This window comes from Festucalex cinctus, chromosome 21 (genome assembly GCF_051991245.1).
Source record: "Festucalex cinctus isolate MCC-2025b chromosome 21, RoL_Fcin_1.0, whole genome shotgun sequence".
Taxonomy (NCBI): domain Eukaryota; kingdom Metazoa; phylum Chordata; class Actinopteri; order Syngnathiformes; family Syngnathidae; genus Festucalex; species Festucalex cinctus.
Window position 1 is genome coordinate 17,235,816 of NC_135431.1, and position 24,711 is coordinate 17,260,526.

General features: G+C 38.8%; 1 protein-coding gene and 1 long non-coding RNA gene across 3 annotated transcripts; one reads left to right on the forward strand and one right to left on the reverse strand.

Moving 5' to 3' along the window:
- Positions 1-236: 236 nt before the first annotated feature.
- On the forward strand, positions 237-24,342 carry LOC144010225 (dihydropyrimidinase-related protein 5-like). 2 transcript variants are annotated; one of them, XM_077510437.1, is made up of 15 exons: positions 237-403; positions 932-1,052; positions 5,370-5,476; positions 6,855-7,004; positions 14,454-14,612; positions 16,677-16,856; positions 16,959-17,027; positions 18,422-18,466; positions 18,542-18,617; positions 18,688-18,844; positions 20,169-20,310; positions 20,378-20,520; positions 20,588-20,795; positions 22,445-22,622; positions 23,141-24,342. In XM_077510437.1, exons 3-15 carry the CDS (start codon positions 5,378-5,380, stop codon positions 23,224-23,226), a joined length of 1,692 nt encoding a protein of 563 aa, XP_077366563.1. In that variant the 5' UTR covers positions 237-403; positions 932-1,052; positions 5,370-5,377; the 3' UTR covers positions 23,227-24,342. The 2 variants fall into 2 exon arrangements, with proteins under 2 accessions (XP_077366563.1, XP_077366562.1); XM_077510436.1 differs by lacking the exon at positions 932-1,052 and having other exon boundaries at positions 239-403.
- LOC144010226 (uncharacterized) lies at positions 11,932-12,930 on the reverse strand. Its single transcript, XR_013281171.1, has 2 exons — positions 12,896-12,930; positions 11,932-12,185 (listed from the first exon to the last, which is right to left on the reverse strand). It is a non-coding gene; the product is annotated as an uncharacterized LOC144010226 (long non-coding RNA).
- Positions 24,343-24,711: the final 369 nt, after the last annotated feature.

Sequence of the window (24,711 nt, forward strand, 5' to 3'; positions counted from 1 at the left end):
TGAGGAATTTGATTCAGTAATGTGGAATAGATGGAAAAATGTTAGCTTTCCCCTTCAATTTGCTCATCAAACAGGACTAAGGTAATGAAGACTGCTTAGAATTACGCAGTAGAGTTAATTCAGCACTGAAACGATGACGTCACAAACCGTAATTACCATATTCCGACGGTATATAAACGCACCAGTTTCTGGAGGCAAGAGACACGCCCCTGTGGGCTGACATCTCTCTTTCCCCATTGGTCAGTCGCGTCCGTTAAAGTGTGAATTTCAAGGCTTCCCATTGGCTGCTGCCTGGCGGTCTGAAGGCAGCATCTGTGCCTCGCGCTGTGCCAGCTGTCCTCGCACACACACCGCAAGCAAGCACCCACGAGAGAGGGCCAAGGAGAACACGACGAAATAACCGGTAAGTCGCCATTAAAAAAATAAAATAAAATCACAAAAATGACCATACCGCGCTTGTTCTGACGTCACTTCGTCGTCATAGACGAAAGTGAGAGAAAACCACCTGTCGTATTGATTATTCATACCGTAAAGCTTAATTTACAGTTATTGACAGTGGAGGTGCTAAGGTCTAAAATTAACCACCAACGGTATCATCCGGAGGGGAAAAAAATTACATGTTCGGTCACATCATGAGGTGTATTACATTATTTAGTAGCTCGTTATTTTTCCCTCCATCGGAATGTGTCATTGAATTTGTCATTACCAACGTGTTAACAAAATGCCTGTCTACGACTGTGTGTGTACGTGTGTGCGTGTATTGTCGTGCCATCGCTGCAATAATAAAAGCTGCGTTAGCCATTATGTAAGATTCTTATTTGTTCACGGCTTATTCTCGAATATTGTGCGAGGATGAAGCAGCATTGTGATCTGTCCTGTCATGCGTGTTCAACAGTCTTTCGACTGATTTTGTGATTTCCCTTTGTTTTAGGTTAGCGTTTGCACTAAAATGGCTCTTCTCTTGTGCATTGGTCATCCAATTCTATCATTATAAATATGACATAAATGTATTTGGACGCCTTGCAGTTGCATCTAGAGGATATTTCTTAAAGGTGAGGCACATCATACATCTGCATCACTATGAAGCAGAGGGTGAATAAAATCTGACTATCTTTCTGACTATATTTCCCTATTACAGTAATGTTACAAATCCACATTTTGTTAGTACTGTATCAGTTCTACACACAGCACTCCTTGGCAGAGGTCTTAATCCACCCTCTGTCATCTCTTATTCCTTTAATCCTCCTGATGTCTTGGGTTGTGCCACTACCTGAATTGGAGAAAACAGTGCGGGCGTTGTCATGACTCAGCAAAATGACAATTTCAGTGTCTTTTCAACCTGCAATTTCTGTTTTGACACAAATAATGGGGGCAAATATCATCTCTGTGCTAACATTTTGACAAAATTTGTTCTGGAATGTTGGCTAACCTCTAAATTGTTCATATTTCCAAACACATTTTCCACTTGAAGAAAATGTAAATAGAAATATGTTTGCTATCATCCATGCTTTTTCTAGACACCCTGGGCTCTATTTTTGTGACTTTGCATCTCTGTGCAGAGGCAGGTTAGACTCCATATTGGTAATTTCATATCACATGACCAAATCCAGAAGACAAGTGAGCCGTGATTGGTCGTTAACTGAGCTCCGAGCAACTTGGCGAAATGCGTTTTTAAAGGTATTAATTAGGGGTGTTAAAAAAAAAAAATCGATTTGGTGATATATCGCGATATTACAGTGCACAATTCTCATATCGATTCAATATGCGGTCAAATTTATGTTTAAACATCCATTTTTGATGAAAATATTCAACAAAATGTCTCGGGGTTAGGATTCACACGTTAAGCATGAAAGAATGTTATATTAATGAAACATTAAGCCTTAATATTTAATTTTAATGTTGTTCAAACATGAAACAGATTGCAACCTGTTTGTTAAGTACAGTGGCTCACAGTTATAAGCCTCAAGTTTCAAATAAATACATTTTCATACAATTCTTACAGTGTACATGTACAAGTTTATTGATGGGTATTTTCTAAAATTGAGTAAAAAAAAAATCCCAATAATCGACTTATCAGTTGTATCAGGATTAATCGTATCGAATCGAATTGTAACCTATGAATTGTGATACGGATCGAATTGCTTACTAGGTACTAGGCAATTCACACCCCTAGTATTAATTGTACATGAAAAATAATGAAATTGCCAATTTAATTATAGACAAAATATTAACTTTAAAATTCTGAAAATGGATCAAAAAGTAAAATATCCCTTTAATGAGCAGTTCTATAATCTGTAACAGTATCGGTTGATCTCGCTCATGGATGATCGTATTGGAATCAGCAGAATAAAACCCTGATCGGAATACCGCTAATAAATATTTAAATCATTCAGTGCCATTGACGACTCTAGACGTCAAAGATCCATTTTTACTAGGCTGGCAGTGAATTAGTTAATACTGTTAAAAAAAAAGTCCAATAAAAACTGGAATGCATGCTCAACTAAGATTTTACGAAGTACGATATTTTGACATGACATAAAACAACGTTAAGTGTGACTTTCATGACAAATTTCCCCCAAAAAAGACTGAACAGATGCAGTGACATTCCAAGTCCCCCCCCCAAAAAAAAATAAAAATCTCTCACGAAAATGCAGACTAACATCTGGATCGAGAGAGATGAGCCTAATCCTCATTGGTGCCCCACTTTGCTGCACCACTTTTGTCATGACGTATTGTATCTTTTGTGATATTTACTAATACTTTGATTTGTACATCACCCTTTGTCTTTTTAACCTCAATCTCTTATCACCGATTGGCTGTCCCGTTGTTTGATATGGTGGCTTTTTGTACGGGCACGCCTTGCTTCAACTTAAGCACGTGTACAAAATAACAAAGACATGCCTTGTCACCGCGGCAGTGATTAAGCCCCAGATCAGAAGTCAGCAGCTGTCAGCCACGTTCTCACTTACAAACACGAACACGCGCTCACACTTCAGCTTTGAATAGGCTACACTTGAATAGATGCTACGTCAAAATTGAACTCGAAATGACGAGGATGAGGTCCAACTTGAGTTACCTGGGTTGAACCTATTTTGGTTCCATATTTAGCTGAATGTCATAGACAGTGACATCATTGACTATTCCAACCCCGATAAATAAATCTCTCCTCAAAATGGAGTAATATTATCTTTGCAGAGTCAGGATTTTCTGAAAATGATTCAAACGCGCGCTCCTCCAGTGACAGCTTTGAGGCTGCTACAATGACACTTGCTGTTCACACATCTCCCGCAGATTGACAAGCGGAGCTTTGGTGTGTTGGGAGGTTTCATCCTGCCCTACAGTATTTGTCATTGAAATTATTGCGAATCAGTCAGTTTTTTTCTACTGTCGATGCTAATGAAAATATATGGATACAATTCTTGAGACACACGATAGTTCAACTAATCCAGAGGTGCCATGATCAATTGATTAATCAACAAGTTAATTGATCATTATTTTGACAATCGACAATTCGTTTGGAAAAATAAATTGGATGAATGGCTATGAAATTGTCCAAATGCTCAGAATTTCTGCAGTCCTCCATAAAAGTGTACTGATTATCTTTGTTTTGAGCCAAAATAAAACAATTGTGCTGGAAATCAATGATCAATATTTTTGTTACGAAGTGAGGTGTGGTGGTGGACCCAGGTGCAGGGAAACAGGGTGTGGAGGCAGATGTGTAGTCAAATAGGGATTTAATTAAACAGAACAAGGAGGTAAACAAGGCTCTTGCTGAGGAAAACAACATAAAAAAAAACATTCAAGGCAAACTGTGGAGGCAAAAAACGGGCAGCATGACATGAGGGAAACACAATGAATCGACGCTGACAGCGGGGAGACAAGAAACTAAATACAGACACTAATGGAGAATTAGACACAGCTGGGCAAGACAAGCACACAAGGACAACAAAACAAAGCACAGATCATGGCTGAAACTTAAAGAAACATGAGAATAAACTCAAAACCCACTCAAAACTAGAACCCTGACAAAAGCAAAAAGAAAACCAGAACCCAACCCAAACCATGACAATTTTTTCCCATTTTACTCATGGTACAGAACAAACCAGTAACTAAATCATAATTAATTTCTGATTTTGCAGTGTTGGCTTGAAATTTCCAGTTTTTGAAAAAAGGGATGAAAATATATATTTAATGTGATTCAATTAATCGATAAAAATAACAGATTAATCGATTATTGAAATAATCATTACTTCCAGCCCTAAACTACTCAATCAAGTTAGTCACAGCGTGACACTGAAGACAATTGTGTGCCGATTGGATGGTTTTGATGAATTTCATTCCACGATGCTGTCATGCAAGCGTTTTCTGTTCGCTCCTTGTTTCCACTGAAAGCAGCCCAGTTCCCATCTCCTGGGAAACCGCCCTTTTATTCTGTCTGCCAAGCCTGAGAGGGACACTACTTTCCATAACCTCCTCCCCTCCCCCACAAAAAAAAAAAATATTCCCAGCATAGACATCACTGTCATCAGCCCGGCAGAAACCAGAGTGGCACGAACGGAAGGTTTTCATTTGGCCTGTGCCAAAAATGAATGTTGGGGGTCCACCTGAGTGAGATTTTTGGGGGGATCCTCATTGTACTGTTCAGTGTTTTCATTCTGCCCCCTCCCCACCCCACTGCCCCCATCCACTCTGCTCTGCTTCCCCCTCTGTTCTCATCCATCTCTTTGACTTGATTCTGTGCGACTGGGACTCAATTGTGTCCTGCCTGCAAACTCATTGCATACACGAGTAAACAGTGATTGTTGAATGCATTTTGGAAAATGTTCTTGGTAAAAAAAAATCAAATAAAAAAGATGTAAACTTGAACTAGTCATGTGTAGAAGTCCTGTATTCTTCTCATCTTCTCAACCTTTCATGCAGTTCAAACAAGCAAATTGGTGTAAAATCACGTTGGGCTGAAATAGAAACAATGGTGTCCTGCATGATTGGAGTGAGAAATGCAATCAAACATCGCCAAAAGCGCTAGATTTCTATGGATGGGGGTGGGATGCGCTCAGTACACGCCATGTTTCACTTTTTGAAGTTCTCAGAGTACATCATGGAACAAACGGACTGCAATTAGGTTAATTAGATGCATGATTCATGAAAGGGAAGTCCTACGGGAACATTGCATTAAGGCTTCTTTTTAACTGGAATGTCAGTTACATGTTCAGTTACATGCTCTAACCACCTGGTACAGTCTCAACATTATAAGCGTCATTGATACGCAGAGTTCTGAAAGTTTCATTAATTGCTCAAAATTGATTTTCCTTTGGTGCAAATGTATTGGAAATTGCAAGATAATCTAAATGACATCATTTTCCTACCAGGAGTCAACATGGGGTCCATGCGAATTCTCATCAAAGGAGGCAAAGTGGTCAATGACGACTTCACCCAGGAAGCAGATGTTTACATTGAGAATGGAATCATACAACAGGTAGGCTTGACAAATGCACTTATGTTATTTAAAAACAAAAAACAAAACAAAAAACAGTAATATTTACTTGAAAATACCTAGTAGTTTTTCACTCAGAAAGCGTTGAGGAACGCTCATGACCTTCAGCTTGGGAGAAAGCCACTCTATCACCTGTGCCATGCCACTCTTGTTTGCCACTATACCGCATTGCTGGTGTGTCCAAAATGAGACCAAAAATGTGGGACTCTAGGACGTACAAGGATTCAGCCGGGCGCCATCAATATACTCACACACAGCAGGAGCGGCATGACTCAGGTGGTAGAGGGGCTGTTCCCAACCTGATGTTTGTGGGTTTGTTTCTCAACCCTTGAGTAGTTTTTATATATATATATATATATATTAGGGGTGTTAAAAAAATCGATGTATGTGTTATATATATATATATATATATATATATATATATATATATATATATATATATATATATATATATATATGTATATATCCATCCATCCATCCATCCATCCATTTTCTTGACGCTTATTCCTCACAAGGGTCGCGGGGGCTGCTGGCGCCTATCTCAGCTGGCTCTGGGCAGCAGGCGGGGGACACCCTGGACTGGTTGCCAACCAATCGCAGGGCACACAGAGACGAACAACCATCCACACTCACAAGCACACCTAGGGACAATTCGGAGCGCCCAATTAACCTGCCATGCATGTCTTTGGAATGTGGGAGGAGACCAGAGTACCCGGAGAAGACCCACGCGGGCACGGGGAGAACATGCAAATATATATATATATATATATATATATATATATATATATAGAATTTCTGAGTGAAATAACATTACTAGTGTTTTTCCAAGTAAATATTACTCTATTTTACAGTGATTTTGGACACTACAATTTGTCAGTTCTCAAACCTTGATGACTGTAAGCATGTCCTGTGGTCTGATGAGACCAAGATGAAGCGTGTGTTGCGCTGTCCATGTTATGTACTGAAAGGTTTGGATCCCAAATGCAGGGACAAATAAGATTTTGTTCATTTATTCACATCGAGAGGCAGAAACTTAGAGACGCTGCACACAGGACAGTTGGACAATAATCCAGCAAACCACACACAATTCTCAGACTGCACCCACAGACAGTGAATCGTAAAGGACTAAAGAACGACATCACATAGGTCCCGACATCACCTAAAGGATTAAAGGTTGACATCACGAAAATCACGTCTTGTAAACAGACACTTGTTACATAAGTACCTAAACAGACACATAACAGGTCATGAACTCTAGCGCGACTCTGGCGCATGCGACCCAGGCCATGACAGTCCACCGCTTGTTGTCTTGATCTTTTTTTCTTTTCTTTTTTTAACTATCTGCTGATGTGTGTCAAAGGTTGGGAAGGAGCTGATGATTCCGGGTGGGGCGAAGGTGATCGACGCGTCGGGAAAGCTGGTGCTTCCCGGTGGAATCGACACCTCCGTGCACCTGCAGCAGACGTTCATGAACGCCGCCATCCAGGATGACTTCTACAGCGGCACCAAGGTACGTCCTCAAACACACTTTGCATGCTCCGTTACTTTTTTCTTTGTAACTAGTAACTGTAGGTGATATTAAGCAGTTTTCTAATGTCGATCAATGTGGAGTATTTGGCAGATTAAGCAGCACAGAGGCTTAGTGAAGCGACTGGCTTAGCATCTAATGGAATGCCAAGTGAATTGGGGTGAGAGGAATTTTTTGGGGGGCATACCCAATCCTTCACATGCCTGCTCACACCAGCGCCCCCCCCCCCCCCCCCACCCCCCACCCCACCCCCAATCACAATCTCTCTCCCCACTGACCTCGCTACCATGGCAACCAACCTCATGCTTAATGGGAAAAATCAGGATTGTGTTTGTGTTGGTGTGTGTGTGTGTTCCTTTCGCCGCCATTTTCTCGGGCTCTTTCCATCTCAGTTCCTCAATCGATTCGATTTCGATTCACAAGAGTTCAGTTCGATTCAATTTAGATTATTTATTTTTTTTATTATTATTATTTTTTTTCAATTTGATTCGATGCACTTCATTTCCGTCCGATTAACTATGGAACATCAATTCTTCTTCTATAATATCAAGCACATGATATGATGATATTATATTCCAAATTAAGTTTTGCAGAGGCAGTAACTGGTTAACTGATGCCGTTTATTCATGAAAGTAGCACGTGTTATAATCACTTGGTTACATAATCATTGAAATCAGCAAGGATGAGATGAAAAGATTTTTAGATTTCTAATTGAATCATTGTAAATATACATGTAAATAACGATTCTGAATTGTCCTATGTACAGTAATTCAGGTATTTCATAAATGTAAGAAAATACTTTTATATACATATGAATAGCAAATTTCAAGAACACCTAAGTTAAAAAAAAAAGAAAATTATCGATTATCAAATCAATCGACAAGTACTTTCGTAATCGAGTCATCAATCTAGTAGTGTTGTTAGCCTTGGGTGCTCTGAGTCTCGCGCTGCCCACTTTCTTATGGTGTTACACAGGGCTCTATACTGAGGCCCCTGCAGTTTTCATTGTATTTGCTTAATTGTGGGAATGCTGAAAGCATTTATTCTCCACACTTTATTGCCTTCTAATAACTCCCACATAATACTTACGATTTACACCGTTCAAATTTCAACTTGCTTCAAAAATTCACGCCATCTTGGGAATATATCGTCTGATTTCACAGTACTTATAGTATTCACCCAATTTAATGTTCATATCAACTTTTCCCTATTCATTTTCAATGGGACTGACATTGAACTTTTTCTAAGTCCCACTTTCCATGCCCACTTCCATACATACAACTTCTCATCATTACCAGCTCTGTGATATTGGTCAGTGGCACACTTGGTAAAATGCATTGTCCAGTAACCAGGAGGATGTCGCTGGTTTGAATCACACCTCTGACTGTACATTGCAAATGTATCCATAGCAATTCTGCTAATTGATTACATGTATACCAACTATCTTAGTTCCACTTTTCCATCAAAATGAATGGCAGGTACTGCATGCCTAGGTGGCGCTATTGCGTGAATTTTATTTTGTTTTATTGCATTTTTCCATTGGATATCATTAGTTCCACTTTTCCAAATGAATGGATACAATCAGATCACACGTTTACATATAAATAGGCCATTAGCCATCATTTTCAACAAGCCAAGTTGTCTCACATGTTAAATACTTGCCTGGCGTTACGGAGACATGCAAGTGCGTTGGTTCAAATCTATGGAGAGAAATTTGTGTCTTTATTTTCAATCAAACAAAAAAGGAATTTGCAATCAAAAAAATTTTTCAATCAAACAAAAAGGGGGTTTGCAATCAAAAAAAAAATTCAATCAAACAAAAAGGGGATTTGCAACCTCAAATAAATTTTAATCAAACAAAAAAGGGTTTTCATATAAAATAAAATATTGCAAACAAAAAAAAACATTTCAAACATGGATTTGTATTTTAATAAAATCTTTTGCAAGTATTTTTTTCGTTTTGTTTGCGAATCTGTTTTTTGGTTGCGAATCTGTTTTTTGGTTACGGTGTCGGTACCATATGTGTTCGGCCTGCCAGATCCATTCGGGGTCCTTCGCGTCTGGTTGGCGCTTGCTGATGACGTCAGTACAGCAAGCGAGCAGTGTCAAATGTGTTCACGTTGGTTTGGTTTCCGAATTTTGCGGTTCACGTATCACAATACATCACAAAAACAGTCGTAATGATTATAGGAACACATTAGCACGTCAACTGACAATATTTCGTCCCATCGCAGTTTTACTTTTTTGCATTTATGTGCTATTTTACCTCCATTTTTTATATTTATTTTATCTAATGTATTTTTTCAATCTATTTCATTATTTAGTCAATCTTAAAGTATCCTGCTTTTATACTTACGTTTATTTACGTTTTGCAATCTCAGCCCATACATTTTGTTATTTAAATGACATCTTTAATATTTTCTTGCCAATGTCACCTCAGAGGTGACACTGCACTATGAGTTGCGGAGGGTCGTGCGTATTGCAGAAAATAATTACCATGATGATGATGATAAAATGATGGAATTATTGCCTGAGATGTGACATTTCCTCACCAATATGTTCTGTACTCAGCCTCAGGTTATTAGGTAACTACGAATTTATTTGTAACCTTCATGTGTGTGCATGTGTGTCTCATGGACTATTGATATAAATATTAATCAAAGGTAATGGCCTACTACCGTAAAGTCGAAACTCATAAGTTAACTTCATCAACTACAGTAGCACATTTTACTTTTTCTTTAAAGATGTCAAATGCATTAACAAATCAATGAATGACACATGAATGAATGAATGAATGAATGCACAACTTTTCTTTATATGTTCAGTATTTTTTTCCTTCCACAAAACAACAACAACAAACAAGTCTGAAAGGGTTTCACGGCAAACCTTTAATCCTAGACAAGGGAAGACGAGAGATCAATACATTAGAATAGCCACGGTGAGATGTAATTGATTGATGATGATTGATGAATGATTTTGACGCGTTACGAATCCTTGCCTTTTGGGTCGCCGAACAGTTTGATCCAGTAGTGCGGCTGTGATAAGTCCCATTAGATAAATAATAATAAATTTCTTCGTAAAAAGCGTCAATGTTTTCCCTCCAACGACTGGAAAGTTGCCTCACCAATCACAATCGTCGACATCTTAGCCAATCCTGTAGCGTAAAACGTCTCAGCCAATCCTGTAGCGTAACGTCATCTGTAGGCGAAGGACCCCGAATGGATCTGGCAGGCCGAACACATATGGTACCGACAACGGATCTGTTTTTTGATTGAAACCTGTTTTTTGGTTGCGAATCTTTTTCTGTGTTGTGTGGGCGGGGTCCTCCGTTCAACCGATGATAGAAGCCTTGTCATTGGTCAGCTTGGAAGCCGCTGCGACAACTTTCATTGGTCAGATAGGAATGGGGGTGTGACAATGTTCGTCTGACTATTTCCTGGTTCATTTTGTCCAGTCGCCGCCAGCATCGAGGTAAATATGACACCCCCCCCCCACTTCTAGTTTTCCGTTTTGTTTATCTGACATTTATCTAAAAGCAACCCTTGATCTATCGTTTATCCGGTGATTTGTTCTAACCATTACAATTAACGTAATCACTCACTCAGCATTGCTTAGCCATGTTAGCTAGCTAGGTAACTGATGGTCCGATACATGAGTCAGTCATGAAGCTATGTTGTTGGCAGTCAAAACACAAATATACGGCTAATTTGGGATAGCTGTTAGGATGAAGTTTTGTTGTTGTTTTTTTATACTCATAAAGAAACCTTTGCATTTGTTTCACATACAGGCAGGGCTGGGAATCGAATTTATTTACACTAGCTGCTTCCCCTAAATCTTGGATGTTTGAAGTAGAGATTAAATTCGTGATAATTCTGTGATTATTATTTATTGGTCCTGGTTGTTTACTGTACGAGTCAGGTTGAAAAAGAGGGGGAACTCATGCACCGTCAAAGCGGTGACACTGCTACTACTAGGATCCAGGCCACGTAACCGTTTGATTTTGGTTAGTCTAGTCATGAATCGTGATGTTTTGTTGGTACGAGAAACGGCCCAAATAAACGGCCTGCTGAGATAGCTGTTATTATGCTTATTCATGATTATTTTATTACATTACATCATTACATTAATAAAATGCTAATTATTCATCACTTATGAGAAGTTCTGGTCATTGAAATAAGTAGCCTCTGCTACATTTATTATGTCTTGGGTGTTTGAAATACAGAGGAAGTGACAGATTACGTAATATAAATACATTTAGTTCCTGTGATTGTTTCATTGTAGTTTTCCTGTTTCAATAATGTTCAAAACATGTGTCAAACATAACTTTGTCAGAATTATTTTTTTTACATGTTTGGTACTTAATTCAAGCACACTTTTCTTTACTTTTTAGATGCAGAAGATGAAGTTGGTGGTTGGTCACCTCTCTTCATGAGGTGATGCTGTGGATAACTGAGCAGGGCCACAAGCACCTGCTTATGTCAGACAGAGAGCAATTTAAAATATCAATAAACTTTGACCACAATTGTGAGGTACAAATGCCAGGTCACACATTATGTTACCCCCTGCACAAACACCATTACATTTCCAACTGCTCATATGAGTGATTACCATTCCTTTAAATCACATCTACTGACTGCTATCACCTTTGATGCCAGATTTGTCACAGTGTAATTGAAAGGGCAAAAAAAAAAAATCACATCCATTTCATTTTTTTTTGAGTAATTACAGGCTGTTCCTACCAAAATGTTTGTTTTAAGTTTAACAGTTCATTTTCTGAGCTTTCTTGATTTCTTGTTGGCAAGCCAATCATTTCTTGAGAAAAATGTCTGTATAAAATCTATAAAATGCTGAATAATTGACTGGTTGTTAGTTCATATGCATGCTTTTTTTTATGAAATAAAAGTCAAACTGTTTTACACAGGAATTTATTTTCATTTTTTACATAAATTTAAATGACCCTTTGGGCCGCGAGACACTAGCGCTAGAAGCAACATTGAGAGTCTGCAAATAAATGACGCGACCAAAACTCAAGGACTCCTTGTTTGGATTGATTTGCCGTAAAGCAACAAGTCTTTCCTCAGGTAAACGACAGTGGATGTCAGGTATAACGATCCCGTGTTCACCGTGATGGTCCAAGGGTAGTGTCTCTTCAGCTTGCTGGATCTGTAATATCAAATACATTTATGAAAGCTACAGTAACTCCAAGAACTTTTACTCATATAAAGTTTTTTCCTCTGGTTATGTACGCTTTTACCAGCAATAAAACTGCCCTGGCCTGCTCCTCTTACAGTAAACATGCATCTCGCTATGTCTACATTTTCTACCCCTTGGTCTGCTCGCACTCTAAAAGAAAAAATCTAGTCAGTGTAATTGCAAAAGTACACCTACAACTCAGATTCCCCTTCTGTTTCAATCTGACTCGTACAGTAAACAACCAGGACCAAGAAATAATAATCACAGAATTATCACGAATTTAATCTCTACTTCAAACATCCAAGATTTAGGGGAAGCAGCTAGTGTAAATAAATTCGATTCCCAGCCCTGCCTGTATGTGAAACAAATGCAAAGGTTTCTTTATGAGTATAAAAAAAAACAAAAAAACTTCATCCTAACAGCTATCCCAAATTAGCCGTATATTTGTGTTTTGACTGCCAACAACATAGCTTCATGACTGACTCATGTATCGGACCATCAGTTACCTAGCTAGCTAACATGGCTAAGCAATGCTGAGTGAGTGATTACGTTAATTGTAATGGTTAGAACAAATCACCGGATAAACGATAGATCAAGGATTGCTTTTAGATAAATGTCAGATAAACAAAAAACGGAAAACTAGAAGTGGGGGGGGGGGGGGGGGGGGGTGTCATATTTACCTCGATGCTGGCGGCGACTGGACAAAATGAACCAGGAAATAGTCAGACGAACATTGTCACACCCCCATTCCTATCTGACCAATGAAGGTTGTCGCAGCGGCTTCCAAGCTGACCAATGACAAGGCTTCTATCATCGGTTGAACGGAGGACCCCGCCCACACAACACAGAAAAAGATTCGCAACCAAAAAACAGGTTTCAACCAAAAAACAGATTCGCAACCAAAAAACAGATTCGCAACCAAAAATCAGATTCGCAAACAAAACGAAAAAAATGCTTGCAAAAGATTTTATTAAAATACAAATCCATGTTTGAAATGTTTTTTTTTTGTTTGCAAATTTTTATTTTATATGAAAACCCTTTTTTGTTTGATTAAAATTTATTTGAGGTTGCAAATCCCCTTTTTGTTTGATTGAATTTTTTTTTTGATTGCAAATCCCCTTTTTGTTTGATTGAAATTTTTTTTTGATTGCAAATTCCTTTTTTGTTTGATTGAAAATAAAGACACAAATTTCTCTCCATACAAATCTCGCTTGGGAAATATTTTATTAGCATTCAGCTTTCAGCATTCCCACTGAATTTCTGCAATAATTTCACTTTGTCCAGTTGTTTAGTTGTTTATCACTAAATGATACCAAATAAATAACAATAATGTATGTATATACAGTAATAAGGAAATGGTTTTGTAATATACAAAGAATTCTAAAAATATTCGCTGGTGACAGCCCTAATTTGTTGACAAATGTTTGAATTTGCTCTCCATCAAAGAACCATATTTCGTTGTCTCTGTGCTCCCTCCATCTCACTCAGTATTTGTTTTTCTCCCTCGCCTCCCTCTTTGTCTCCTTTATGTTTCTTCCAAGGAGATTATCTTCACAGTAGGGGATGGTGCTCCTTCAATTAGTAATGGATTTGGGCTAAAACAATGGATTGATGTCCAACCAACCATTTTTTTCAATCAAATGCCAATTCAATAATTTGTCAACAAAGAGCGCATTTGTATTCAGTTATTGTAACATGACATGAGAGAATAATTAGCATATTATTTGGGTGTGACGTACACACCAGGCTACATACTGAAAGCCTAATTTCCGAGTCTCTGTCTTAAATATGACTTATTCGGTTATGCTGATGATGAACACCAGGAAACGTATCTTGTTTTCCCATCACCTCACCGCTATTCCAGTTAGCCTCCGATGAATATGAATGGGCGACTGTCAGTGTAATTTCACAGAGGCAGGGGGGAACCGAGGATGGTAGGAACATGAGTGTCATAGTGGAGCAGTGTCTGTTGCCATGGCGACACAATATAGTGCATTTACTACTCGGCTTCACAGAGGTGAGTCACAGCTGAGCGCCGCTTTCGCCTCATGTGGTTTTCATCCCGGTTACTCGGCTTGTCAATCACCTCCGGCACCTCTCAGCGTCCTTATTTTATTTTATTTTTTTGCACATCTACTGCTGTGGAGTGCTTAGAACTATCTACAGCCAGCTGTCCGTTCATCAAGACAACCTGGGATTGTTGTTATTTTTACATCATCTTCCCTCTCTCATTTTCAGGCGGCCCTGATGGGCGGCACCACAATGGTGATGGCGCTGATCCTGCCCGAGCAACACTGCTCCCTGGTGGATGCCTTTGAGAACTGCCGAGCGCTGGCTGACGCCAAGGCGTGCTGCGACTACGCCCTGCATGTCGGCGTGACCTGGTGGGGGCCAAAGGTGAAGTCCGAGCAGCCTGGCGACTGTCAGGAAACACCTCTCGAGCTGTTAAACCCACTCAAGCAAAAGTAATGCCGCACATTTTCATATATGGGTGAAATGTGGAATGACCTAGATTAGAAATCTTACATAAACGAGGTTAACATACATATTCACTGAACACATTAGGCAGATACTCTGAGTCACTATAGTTGTTTTTTTGTTTTTTTTTGCAGCCTTTGGCTACAGAATCTCTGCTATATCACCTGCTGAGACAAGTGTATGCACGGCAAACAGTCTGAAAAGAAAAAAAAATGATTGTCTTGGCTGTTTAATTTTACACCACAAGCACAACTATTTGGATGCAAGCAAATAAAAAGCAATTTTTCCAATTTTAACACACAGTTGAATTAAGTTAGTCCAAAGTGAATATCGTATTGACTACCAGCAATTCAAATTTGTCCTCTGTAGTGGACCTTTTTAAACCTGAATATCTCCCACCCAGTGTATAGACCAGCTCAGTGGTCTAATGGTAGAGTCTACCCTGAGACTGGGAAGTTGTGGGTTCAATCCCCCGGCTGGGCCATAACAAAAACTATAAAAATGGGACCCAATTGCCTCCCTGCGTGACACTCAGCATTTAGGGTTGGAATTGGGGGGGTTAGATCACCAAATGATTCCCAAGCACTGCCGCCTGCTGCTCACTGCTCCCTCAGAGGATGGGTCAAATGCGGAGAACAAATTTCACCCCACATGTGACAATCCGTGGTAGTTTTTAAAATATGATTGAATTAACTCCTTTTGTGCTCTATAGAGGACATTCAGAGCTTTCCAGTGATACCAAATGTGTAGGAGTGGGGCTTTGCTACCTTTGATTGCATCAGAAAAGAAAATGGCTTCCCTCAGTGCAAGCACTTTTTAGGGAAGAGGAAAAGTAAGTGTACAGTCTTCCCTCGCTATAACACGGTTCACTTTTCGCGGTCTCGCTGTATCGCGGATTTTTTTTTAAGTGCAATTTTGCATATTTTTTTACAGTAATATACCCATTTTATAAGATTTATGAAGGTTTGAACATTGTCAAAGTTTGAACAAGAGAGAAATGTGAGAACATGTAAATGCCTCAATGAGAAAAGTGTATAAATTGTGCGGTCGGGGATTTTAGAGCCTTAAAAAATGTATAAGAATTGTAAAACATAAAGCTAACTACTTCGCGGATTTCATTTATTGCGGGTATTTTTTGGAACCTAACCCCAGCGGAAAACGAGCGAACACTGTATAACACTTTTTATTGAACAAATTTAGGCTTTAAATGTTGTTAGCATGTTTTCTATAAGACTCTGAAGAACACATTAAAGTATTGTTTGAATTATTTTAACTGTATTTGAGCCTAGCATTTAAGTCTTAAAACATGTCCTCTCTACTGGACACATCATAGCTTAAAAATAAAAACTTTTTTTTTTCAAAAAATTCTTTTGCAGTATTCCAGTTACTTCACAAAGATTGGGGAATATCAAAATAAACATGATTGGACAATATTTTTTTCCTGGTAGTCAGGAGGATATATGAAATTTAATTAAACCTATTATAAATCCAAGACCCTTCACCTTAACCGGATAATTCAGAGTCCCGTCAGAATCGTGAAGTTGTCAAGAGGAGGCCAGTGAAAGGATCAGAGGAAAGAAAGATGAAACAAAGTCAAATCCCAATGCTAACCAGAAACCACCTTCCACCAACAGAGTTACAAATCTAGAATGAGTTCATTAAACTTGATATATGCACTATGGACTAACTTAATATATGAACTTTGGACTAATTTAACGTGTGTTACCAAATGTAACGATTTTATTTTTAAGTTGGTTGTTAAAAATACACTTTGGGATTTGAAATCAACTCTGAAACATTTAACACCAACATTTTAACACTCCAGTTTTTTTGCTGTGAATGTATAAAACAGTCTTAGATGGTCAAAACACAAAATGTACAACCTTAGGACTGAAAAATAACATATAATGGTACGTTTTCTGTCGAAGTTTTACATGATTAGTCCTGAGAAAATTCCCATGCCTTGATCTGCCGTGCGCTCAGGTGCGCAACGAGATGGAGACGCTGGTCAGGGAGCACGGGGTGAACTCCTTCCAGATGTTCATGGCCTACAAGGAGATGATGATGCTGAGGGACTCGGAGCTGTACCAAGCGTTGCAGACCTGTAAGGACATTGGAGCCATCGCGCGTGTCCACGCCGAGAACGGAGAGCTGGTGGCAGAGGTGCGCAACACACTCACAGATTGCGCAATTTTCATGCCCATTGCTCCAATTGTGTTATAAGTGAGAGCACATATTTATGTAAATATTCTCTCTATGTCATAGGGTGCTAAAGAAGCCCTGGAGTTGGGTATCAGTGGACCCGAAGGCATTGAGGTCAGCCGTCCAGAAGAGGTAAAGTATTTATTTATTTATTTATTTGTTTTATTAGCAAAACAAGAGCATTTAACCCAATCAAACCCAAAAACGTGTAAACACGTTTTTTTAATACTTTGTCCTTCAGTCCCAAAAACATATTTACATGTTTATGTTTTTGTTTTTGTTTTTTAATGCAAGAGCATACAGAATGCTTTGATGCAGCTTCTGACATGAAGAAGTGGCTTAAAGCAATGGTAGTTATTGACTAAAACGGCCAGCAGGTGGCAGCAGAGTATAAGGCCAGGGCCATGTCACAACAAGCTCTTTTTGTCAGTGTTTTCACCAGGAATATTGATGAAACTTTGCTATATTCTAATGCTAACTGCTGCAAAATGGAAACACATACAAGTATACTTTTTTTTTCTGATGAAAGAAGAGACTCTTATCTTTCCATGTTCATGTTTCCAGTTCCATGTTTTTATAGTATACAATATTCTGTGTATAGTATAGAATATTATGTAAGCTTTGCAAAATCAGTCAAAATCCAGTAAAACAGCCGGGAGCGAAGGGGGTTGCGTCAGTGAAAATGGAATGGAATGAATGAGTTAAGAAGAGCAGAAGTCTGAAGGCTTGTGATAGGAAGCAAAACAAACTTGAGCTTAAACCTGCTAATGCTATTTAAAGCGGTATTAGCATGTGAACGTGTGATTAAATGGGATTATCCATTGTGTGTTTGAATGGTTTCCAGAGGTCACATCTGGAATAAACTTCATATTTTACTGTACGTTTCGGACTATAAGTTTGACTTTTTGTCTAGTTTAGTTGGTCCTGCAACTTTTATATATTAAAATTAGATCTCAGACACTCACCCAAAATCTCTGTTCCCTGATCATGTTGACGGAAGTGAACGCGTTCCGGTTGGATTCGAAACTTCTGCTTCTAACTACGGGCAAGCTTTTCTTTTTAGTTTAAAATGGCTTCCCTTAAACAGAATCTTGTGTCGCATTGTGCCAAATGTAGAATCCTGGTCGGTTATTGTAGCTTTTGGTGCTTTAACCTGTAAAACCTTTTGTGCTGGATGCTTTTGTGACGCAAGCTAGCCGGAGAGCTATCGCTAGCTTTGTTTGTTCCTGTGAAAGTCGGCAGCACACTTCTTCTTCCGTTTCTTCTTCAACTTCCTTTTGGCGATTTTGGGTGTGAGTCCAAGCGCTTACTGTTTGCGGAAACCTGGAGACTTATAGTCCGAAAAATATGGTATGCTGCCATCTAACGTAGGAAATTAACAGCAGCAACCAAAGGCAGAGATACTAAATTGATAGCCAATCTTACCCTCTATTCTAATAATCGGAAGTAAAAACATATTTTACATTATGAGAAAGTCAATATTTGTCTGAATATCTTATATTCTGCTTCAAATTACTTTTTTGCAGCTGGAATCAGAGGCTACTCACAGAGCTGTCACAATCGCCAATAGGGTAAATGAACACACACATATCCTGCTTGTGTGAAGATGATGTGATTCAATTAGTAATCTATTTTTGTCTTTACAGGCTCACTGCCCGATCTACCTGGTGAATGTTTCCAGTATGGCCGCCGGGGATATGATTGCCGCCGCCAAGATGCAGGGTTGGTCTGGGCACGATAAAAACGCACACGCAGATAACGGAAGGCAATAATGCTCTTCCTGTGTGCGCAGGTAAGGTGGTCCACGCAGAGACCACCGTCGCTCATGCAGTGTTGAACGGCATGCAGTATTACCACCAGGACTGGGTTCACGCTGCCGCCCACGTCATCGTCCCTCCTCTCCGCCTCGACCCCAACACTCCCGGATACCTCATGGGACTGTTGGGCAAGTGCGTGGACACTTCACACTAAACATAATGTTTATAAACAATAGGCATCGTGGTACTTCGGGTTGGCGGAAAGTGAGCCGCTAACCTGAACTGAAAACAGTAACAGAAACTTGTGTTTTTAGGGTTTTCCCTTGATGATCATGTCAACTGTGTGTGGTTTCCATTTCCATGCTAATTTTTCAATCATCTTACCTGTTGAAATGGAAATTATGTCCACGATTGGGTCTCCCTTTCCCACCAGTAAAAAGAAAAAGAAAAAAAGTGATTAAGATATTAAGTTTCCACCAATGGGAATGTTTTTTTTCCTTCCCTTATTATTATTATTATTATTATTATTATTATTATTATTATTATTATTATTATTTGGCTGTGAGAAGCTCATTTCTGCCTGTGTATTTTTTTTTTTTTTTTTTTTTTTTGTACTATTAACATTTGTTTTTGTTTTGTTTTATTTTTTACTGTCAGAAGCTCATTTCTGTCGGCGGATGTTTTTTTTCTTTCTTTTTTAATTTTTTTTTTAATTTTTTTATGTATTTTTATTTATTTATTTATTTATTTTTACTGTGAATAAGCCAGTTTCCGCAAGCGGGATTCTTTTTTTCTTAATTTCAGAAGCCAATCTCTGATAGTGGATTTTTTTTTTTTTTTTTTTTTTTTTTTAAACAGAAATCCATTTCCAACAATGAAATTTTTTAAACTGTAAATATGCAGTTTCTGGTAATATCAAAAGCACATTTCTGATTTTTTGTTTTATTTTTCATTTCTATTGTCAGAAGCGCGTTTCCCCTGGTGCAACCTGACGACTTCGCAGCAATTCAAAAAAATAAAAAATAAAAAATAAAAATGGAAGGCCTTAAATGGAGTGCCAAAGCTACAGTTGGAAGAAAGATTTGTGGAAGTATAGAGTATTTGTTTATTTGTTTATTTATTGAACACATAAAAAAGTAGCACAATACCTTCATTAAGTCAAATTTAGATTTCCCTTGGAGTGTGACATGGACTTCCACTGTTGCTTGTATAATGAATGTTGAGCTTGTGGATGAAGTTTGTATGTATGTATGTATGTATTTATTTATTTATTTGGCGGAAAGCATCTTCCCAAACTGGGGGAAAAAAAAAAAAAAAAAAGCAAAAAAAACACTGGTGGAAAAAAGCTTCTCCTGTTAAATTTTGCTTCATGTTTTGATGTTGTGGTGAAAAGGTCTTTATGTCGGTCAGGTAATATCTTTCCAAATTTTTACTCGACTTCAACTAACATTACGCAGAAGAACTTGTGTTTTGTCTAACTTTGCATCAACTGAAACAATACACATCCCGTTTCCAGTGACACTCTGAGTGTTGTGGCATCAGAGCACCGTCCTTTTAGCACCAAGCAGAGGGCCTTGGGCAAGGAGGACTTCACCAAGATCCCCCACGGGGTGCCTGGAGTCCAGGACAGGATGAGCGTCATCTGGGAGCGGGGGGTGGTACGTCCCTTGACTCGCATTACACAATAGTAAAAAAACATGCCCACCTATCAACGTGTTCCTTTAGGTTACAGGAAAAATGGACGAGAATCGTTTTGTGGCCGTGACGAGCGCCAACGCTGCAAAGATCTACAACTTGTACCCACGCAAGGGCCGCATCATCCCCGGAGCAGACGCCGACGTGGTGGTGTGGGATCCGGACGCAACGAGGTGAGCCAACGCTGGCTGGTTTAAACTCTTTGTTATAAACCCGTCGCTCATTCTGCTCTCTGCGCAGGACGATCTCCGTTGACACTCAAGTGCAAGGAGGAGACTTCAACCTGTACGAGGGTATGCGCTGCCACGGCGTTCCTCTGGTCACCATCAGCCGAGGACGTTTGGTTTGCGAGAACGCAATGTTCATGTGCGCCGAGGGCTCCGGAAAATTCTACCCGCAGCGCACTTTCCCTGATTACCTGTACAAGAAGATGGTGCAGAGAGAAAAAGTGAGTACATGTACATAAAAAAAAGACTACTTCGAAATGGCAATGAAAGTTCTTAATCGGAATTAATCTCATTACTTTAATTAATAGTTAACTCGCAATTAATCACAAATTTTATATATGTTCTAAATGTACAATAAAATGTACAATAATATATTTTTCTCAGTTTTCATACTCATGTTAACATAAAAGTGGAAAAAAATAAGCTAATATCAATATGGCTGCATCTTTTAGTCATTGATACAGTAATTTCATATTAATTCATAAAATTGAGTTCAAATTAACTCATTCACTCCCAGACATTTTTTTAACTGGATTTTGACTTTTGCAAGGCCCTTAGAATATTGTGTTCCATTTCGATCAAAACATGGAGCCTACCAAAAGAAAGATTAAAGTCTCTTCTTTCATCAGGGAGAAGAGAAAAAAAAAAAAAAGTATATTTGTATGTGTTTCCGTTTTGCAGCAATTAGCAATAGAATACAGTGTTCCCTCGTTTTCCGCTGGGGTTAGGTTAAAAAAAAATACCCGCAATAAATGAAATCCGCGAAGTAGTTAGCTTTATGTTTTCAACTCTTATAAATGTTTTAAGGCTCTAAAATCCCCGACCGCACAATTTATACACTTTTCTCATTGAGGCAGTTTCATGTTCTCACATTTCTCTCTTGTTCATACATTGACAATGTTCAAACCTTCATAAATTTTATAAAATGGGTATATTACTGTAAAAAAAAATGCAAAATTGCACTTAAAAAAAAATCCGCGATACAGCGAGACCGCGAAAAGTGAACCGCGTTATAGCGAGGGAAGACTGTATAGGTAAGTTTAGTCAATATTCACATTCCTGGTGAAAACTGACAAAAAAAACAGCTTGTTGCAACATGGCCATGGCTGATCTCTTATATTCTGCTGACACCATGTCAGAAGCTTGCATCAAAGCCTTCTGTATGCTCTTGCATTAAAAAAAAAATAATAATAATAATAATAATTTGGGAGTGAAGTACAAAATATTTAACTAATTTGCTCCCAATAACGTGTAAATATGTGTCCCAAAGACGTATTTATACGTTTTTTGTGTTTTTTTTTTGCTAGAGCATACAGAAGGCTTTGATGCAGCCTCTCAACTGCAAAGAACGGTTGCAGAAATGGTAGTTATTACACAAACGGCCAGCAGGTGGCAGCAGAGCAAAGGAGATCAACCAGGGCCATCTAGAAAAAAAAAGCTAAATTACAATTTTAAATAGATTTGTGAAAACTGATGAAACTTAGCTCTCTTCTAATGCTAATTGCTGCAAAACGGAAACATACTTTTTTTTCCTGATGAAAGAAGAGACTTTAATCTTTCTTTTGATAGATTCCTTGCTTTTATAGCAATTGAACACAATATTCTGTGGGCCTTGCAAAATCAGTCAAAAGTCAGTAAAACAACCGGGAGCGAACGGGATTGCTTCTGTGAAAATGGCTGGGAGTGAATGAGTTAAAAACGTTTTTACACGTTATTGGGATTGAATGAGTTAAAAAGATGTACTGTACTGTAAAAACGAGTGTGATATGGATTTGTGCCCTAAAAAAAAAATTTGTGACGTTGAACGAACATTAAATTAACTCAAAATTAACCCCTAGTAATAACTTTATCTTTATCACCCCATTGACAGGCTCAGGCATATAAAGGAGTTGACAGGGATCCCTATTCTGGTGATGTGGTCAAAGTTACCAACGCTATGAAGAAGGAACTTGGTTTGAGCCCCATTGATGGAGAAGGTACTAACAAAGGCGTGGTGAGGGTGCAACAGGGGGTTCGAGACCTCCATGAGAGCTCTTTCAGCCTCTCAGGTATGTAAAAACAAAATGCTACGTCGATATCTTTCCTATATTATCCTTCATTTCCTGTTTTCTTTTTAGTGTCCAACCAGAAGGCTTGTCCATTATATCTTTAAGGGGAAGTCAACCCACATTTCTTGACAATAATATGTTATATGTGACCTCACTAGTCTAAACATGCCATTTGTGGAATATAAGTTATGCATCTCAGAGGGCGGCCATTTTGCCACTTAACGTTGACTGAAGATGACGTCACAGTTGCTCAGGACTCAGGCAACGACCAATCACAGCTCACCTGTTTTCTAAAGCTGAGCTGTGATTGGTTGTTCGCTGAGACCTGTGCAACTGTGATGTCATTATTACTCGACAGCAAACTGGCAAAATGGCCGCCTTCTGATTAAACGGCTGGATTTTGCTGCTTAGCTCATATTCCACTAAATGCAATATTAATTTTTTTTGAGGGGAGGTTGACTTCCCCTTTCAAGACTTGATTTGAATGTCAACAAAAGTTAATTTCGTGTCCTCCGTAGGGTCTCAGGTTGATGACCACATTCCCAAGAGGTCCTCCGCTCGGATCCTGGCCCCTCCAGGCGGCCGCTCCAGTGGAATCTGGTAAACTCTGGCCCGAGGAAATCAACCGTCCAAGCCTCCTTGTTTTTGTATATTTCCCAACAACCAAGAAAACTGCACTGATTTGAAAATACATTCAAAGGGAAATTGTTCTCAGTGATTGGCTGAAGTGATTTTTACAAATCTCATTCTGAAACGTTTAAAATATGCCGGATGAGGTGCTATGTGTAAATTTGTTTTCCAAATTTGAGCAGATCACAACTAATCGATTACTAGAAGAAGAAAACAGTACAGTTTTTGAAATGGTTTGAAGTGACGTCGACTTTAAATATCTAAAATGGATTCAGTGAACCATCTCCATCACACTGTAGTCACACAAGATGAGTGAAGAATTCCGTTTACGATCAAACCACCTACTGTGCTTAATTCCTTGGCTGTTCCTGTGTTTTCGCTCCCAACGGATGGACTGTGTCGTGTAGTGATGACATCCAACTGTTCAACATACTGTGTGATCTTTGCGGCAACACTCACCAAACAGTCTGTCGCGCACTGCCTCTCACAACTGACAAATATCTAAGCGATATCATGTTCCGAATTAGACGTAACTGGAATGGTACACAATACGAGTCATGTCATTTCCAAAAATGAGAATGGTAGCAATGCATCACAAAAGCCTCCACAGGGCAGGAAGATTGAGCTGCACATGCTACTTATGAAAGCACAGATCCTCTCTCACCACCTGAAGCGTGTCATTCCTTTCCAGCACTGTTGTTTATTCATGACCACATTGTTTTTTTTTTTTTGTCTGTTTACTGCACATTTAGGATGCTTTCTTTTAGTTAAAAGAATACATGTGCCAATGTGAGTGAGTCACCCCTATTACCGCACACACCATGCATGAAAAGAACCACATAGACACAGATATGGATGGCCACAGGTTCACAAATGGTGCTTTTTTGTTTCTTTTTATAATGGTATAAAGGATGTTTATTTTTTTGTGGATGATTGTTGTTTAAGGAGGCACTGTAAATTGCCAGTGACTGTACGTTGTCAAGTTTGTGAATTGTTTTGTTGGAAAGTGAACCTGTTGAATATGTACCGTGGCTGCTTGTTTCTTACCACACAGTATTGGTAAAACAATAAAATAGAAAAAGTATCACAATGTCTGTATTTTCTTTTTTAATAACGCCTAAATTTCATTTTCAAACAGTGATTCAACATCATGCGGTGGTGAAAGAATCTAAACAAGTATTAGTATTATGATCAAAGTATTATCAAAGTATTAAGCAATCACAGTCATTCCCATACGAGAATTATTGGATCAAAGGGCATCCAAGTTGTCACGTTGCATTATGTAAGGCCTCCTGCAGAATGGTCACCATGGCGTCCAGATGCTTCAATTTCTGCAAGTTTGAGAGATTTATTAAAAACATTACCATACAGATTGTCTATTTGGGAGCTGATAATGACATTTCCCTATTTTATCTTTATCTCCATAAGATTACGTTATAATACTTTAATAAACATCACC

What these genes read in the sequence shown, in the direction of transcription:
- LOC144010225 (XM_077510437.1), top strand. Translation starts at nt 5,378, where the DNA reads ATGGGGTCCATGCGAATTCTCATCAAAGGAGGCAAAGTGGTCAATGAC. An exon ending in TGACCTGGTGGGGGCCAAAG is followed by an intron (nt 14,613 to 16,676) that starts GTGAAGTCCGAG and finishes CCGTGCGCTCAG; the next exon opens with GTGCGCAACGAGATGGAGAC. An exon ending in AGGTCAGCCGTCCAGAAGAG is followed by an intron (nt 17,028 to 18,421) that starts GTAAAGTATTTA and finishes ACTTTTTTGCAG; the next exon opens with CTGGAATCAGAGGCTACTCA.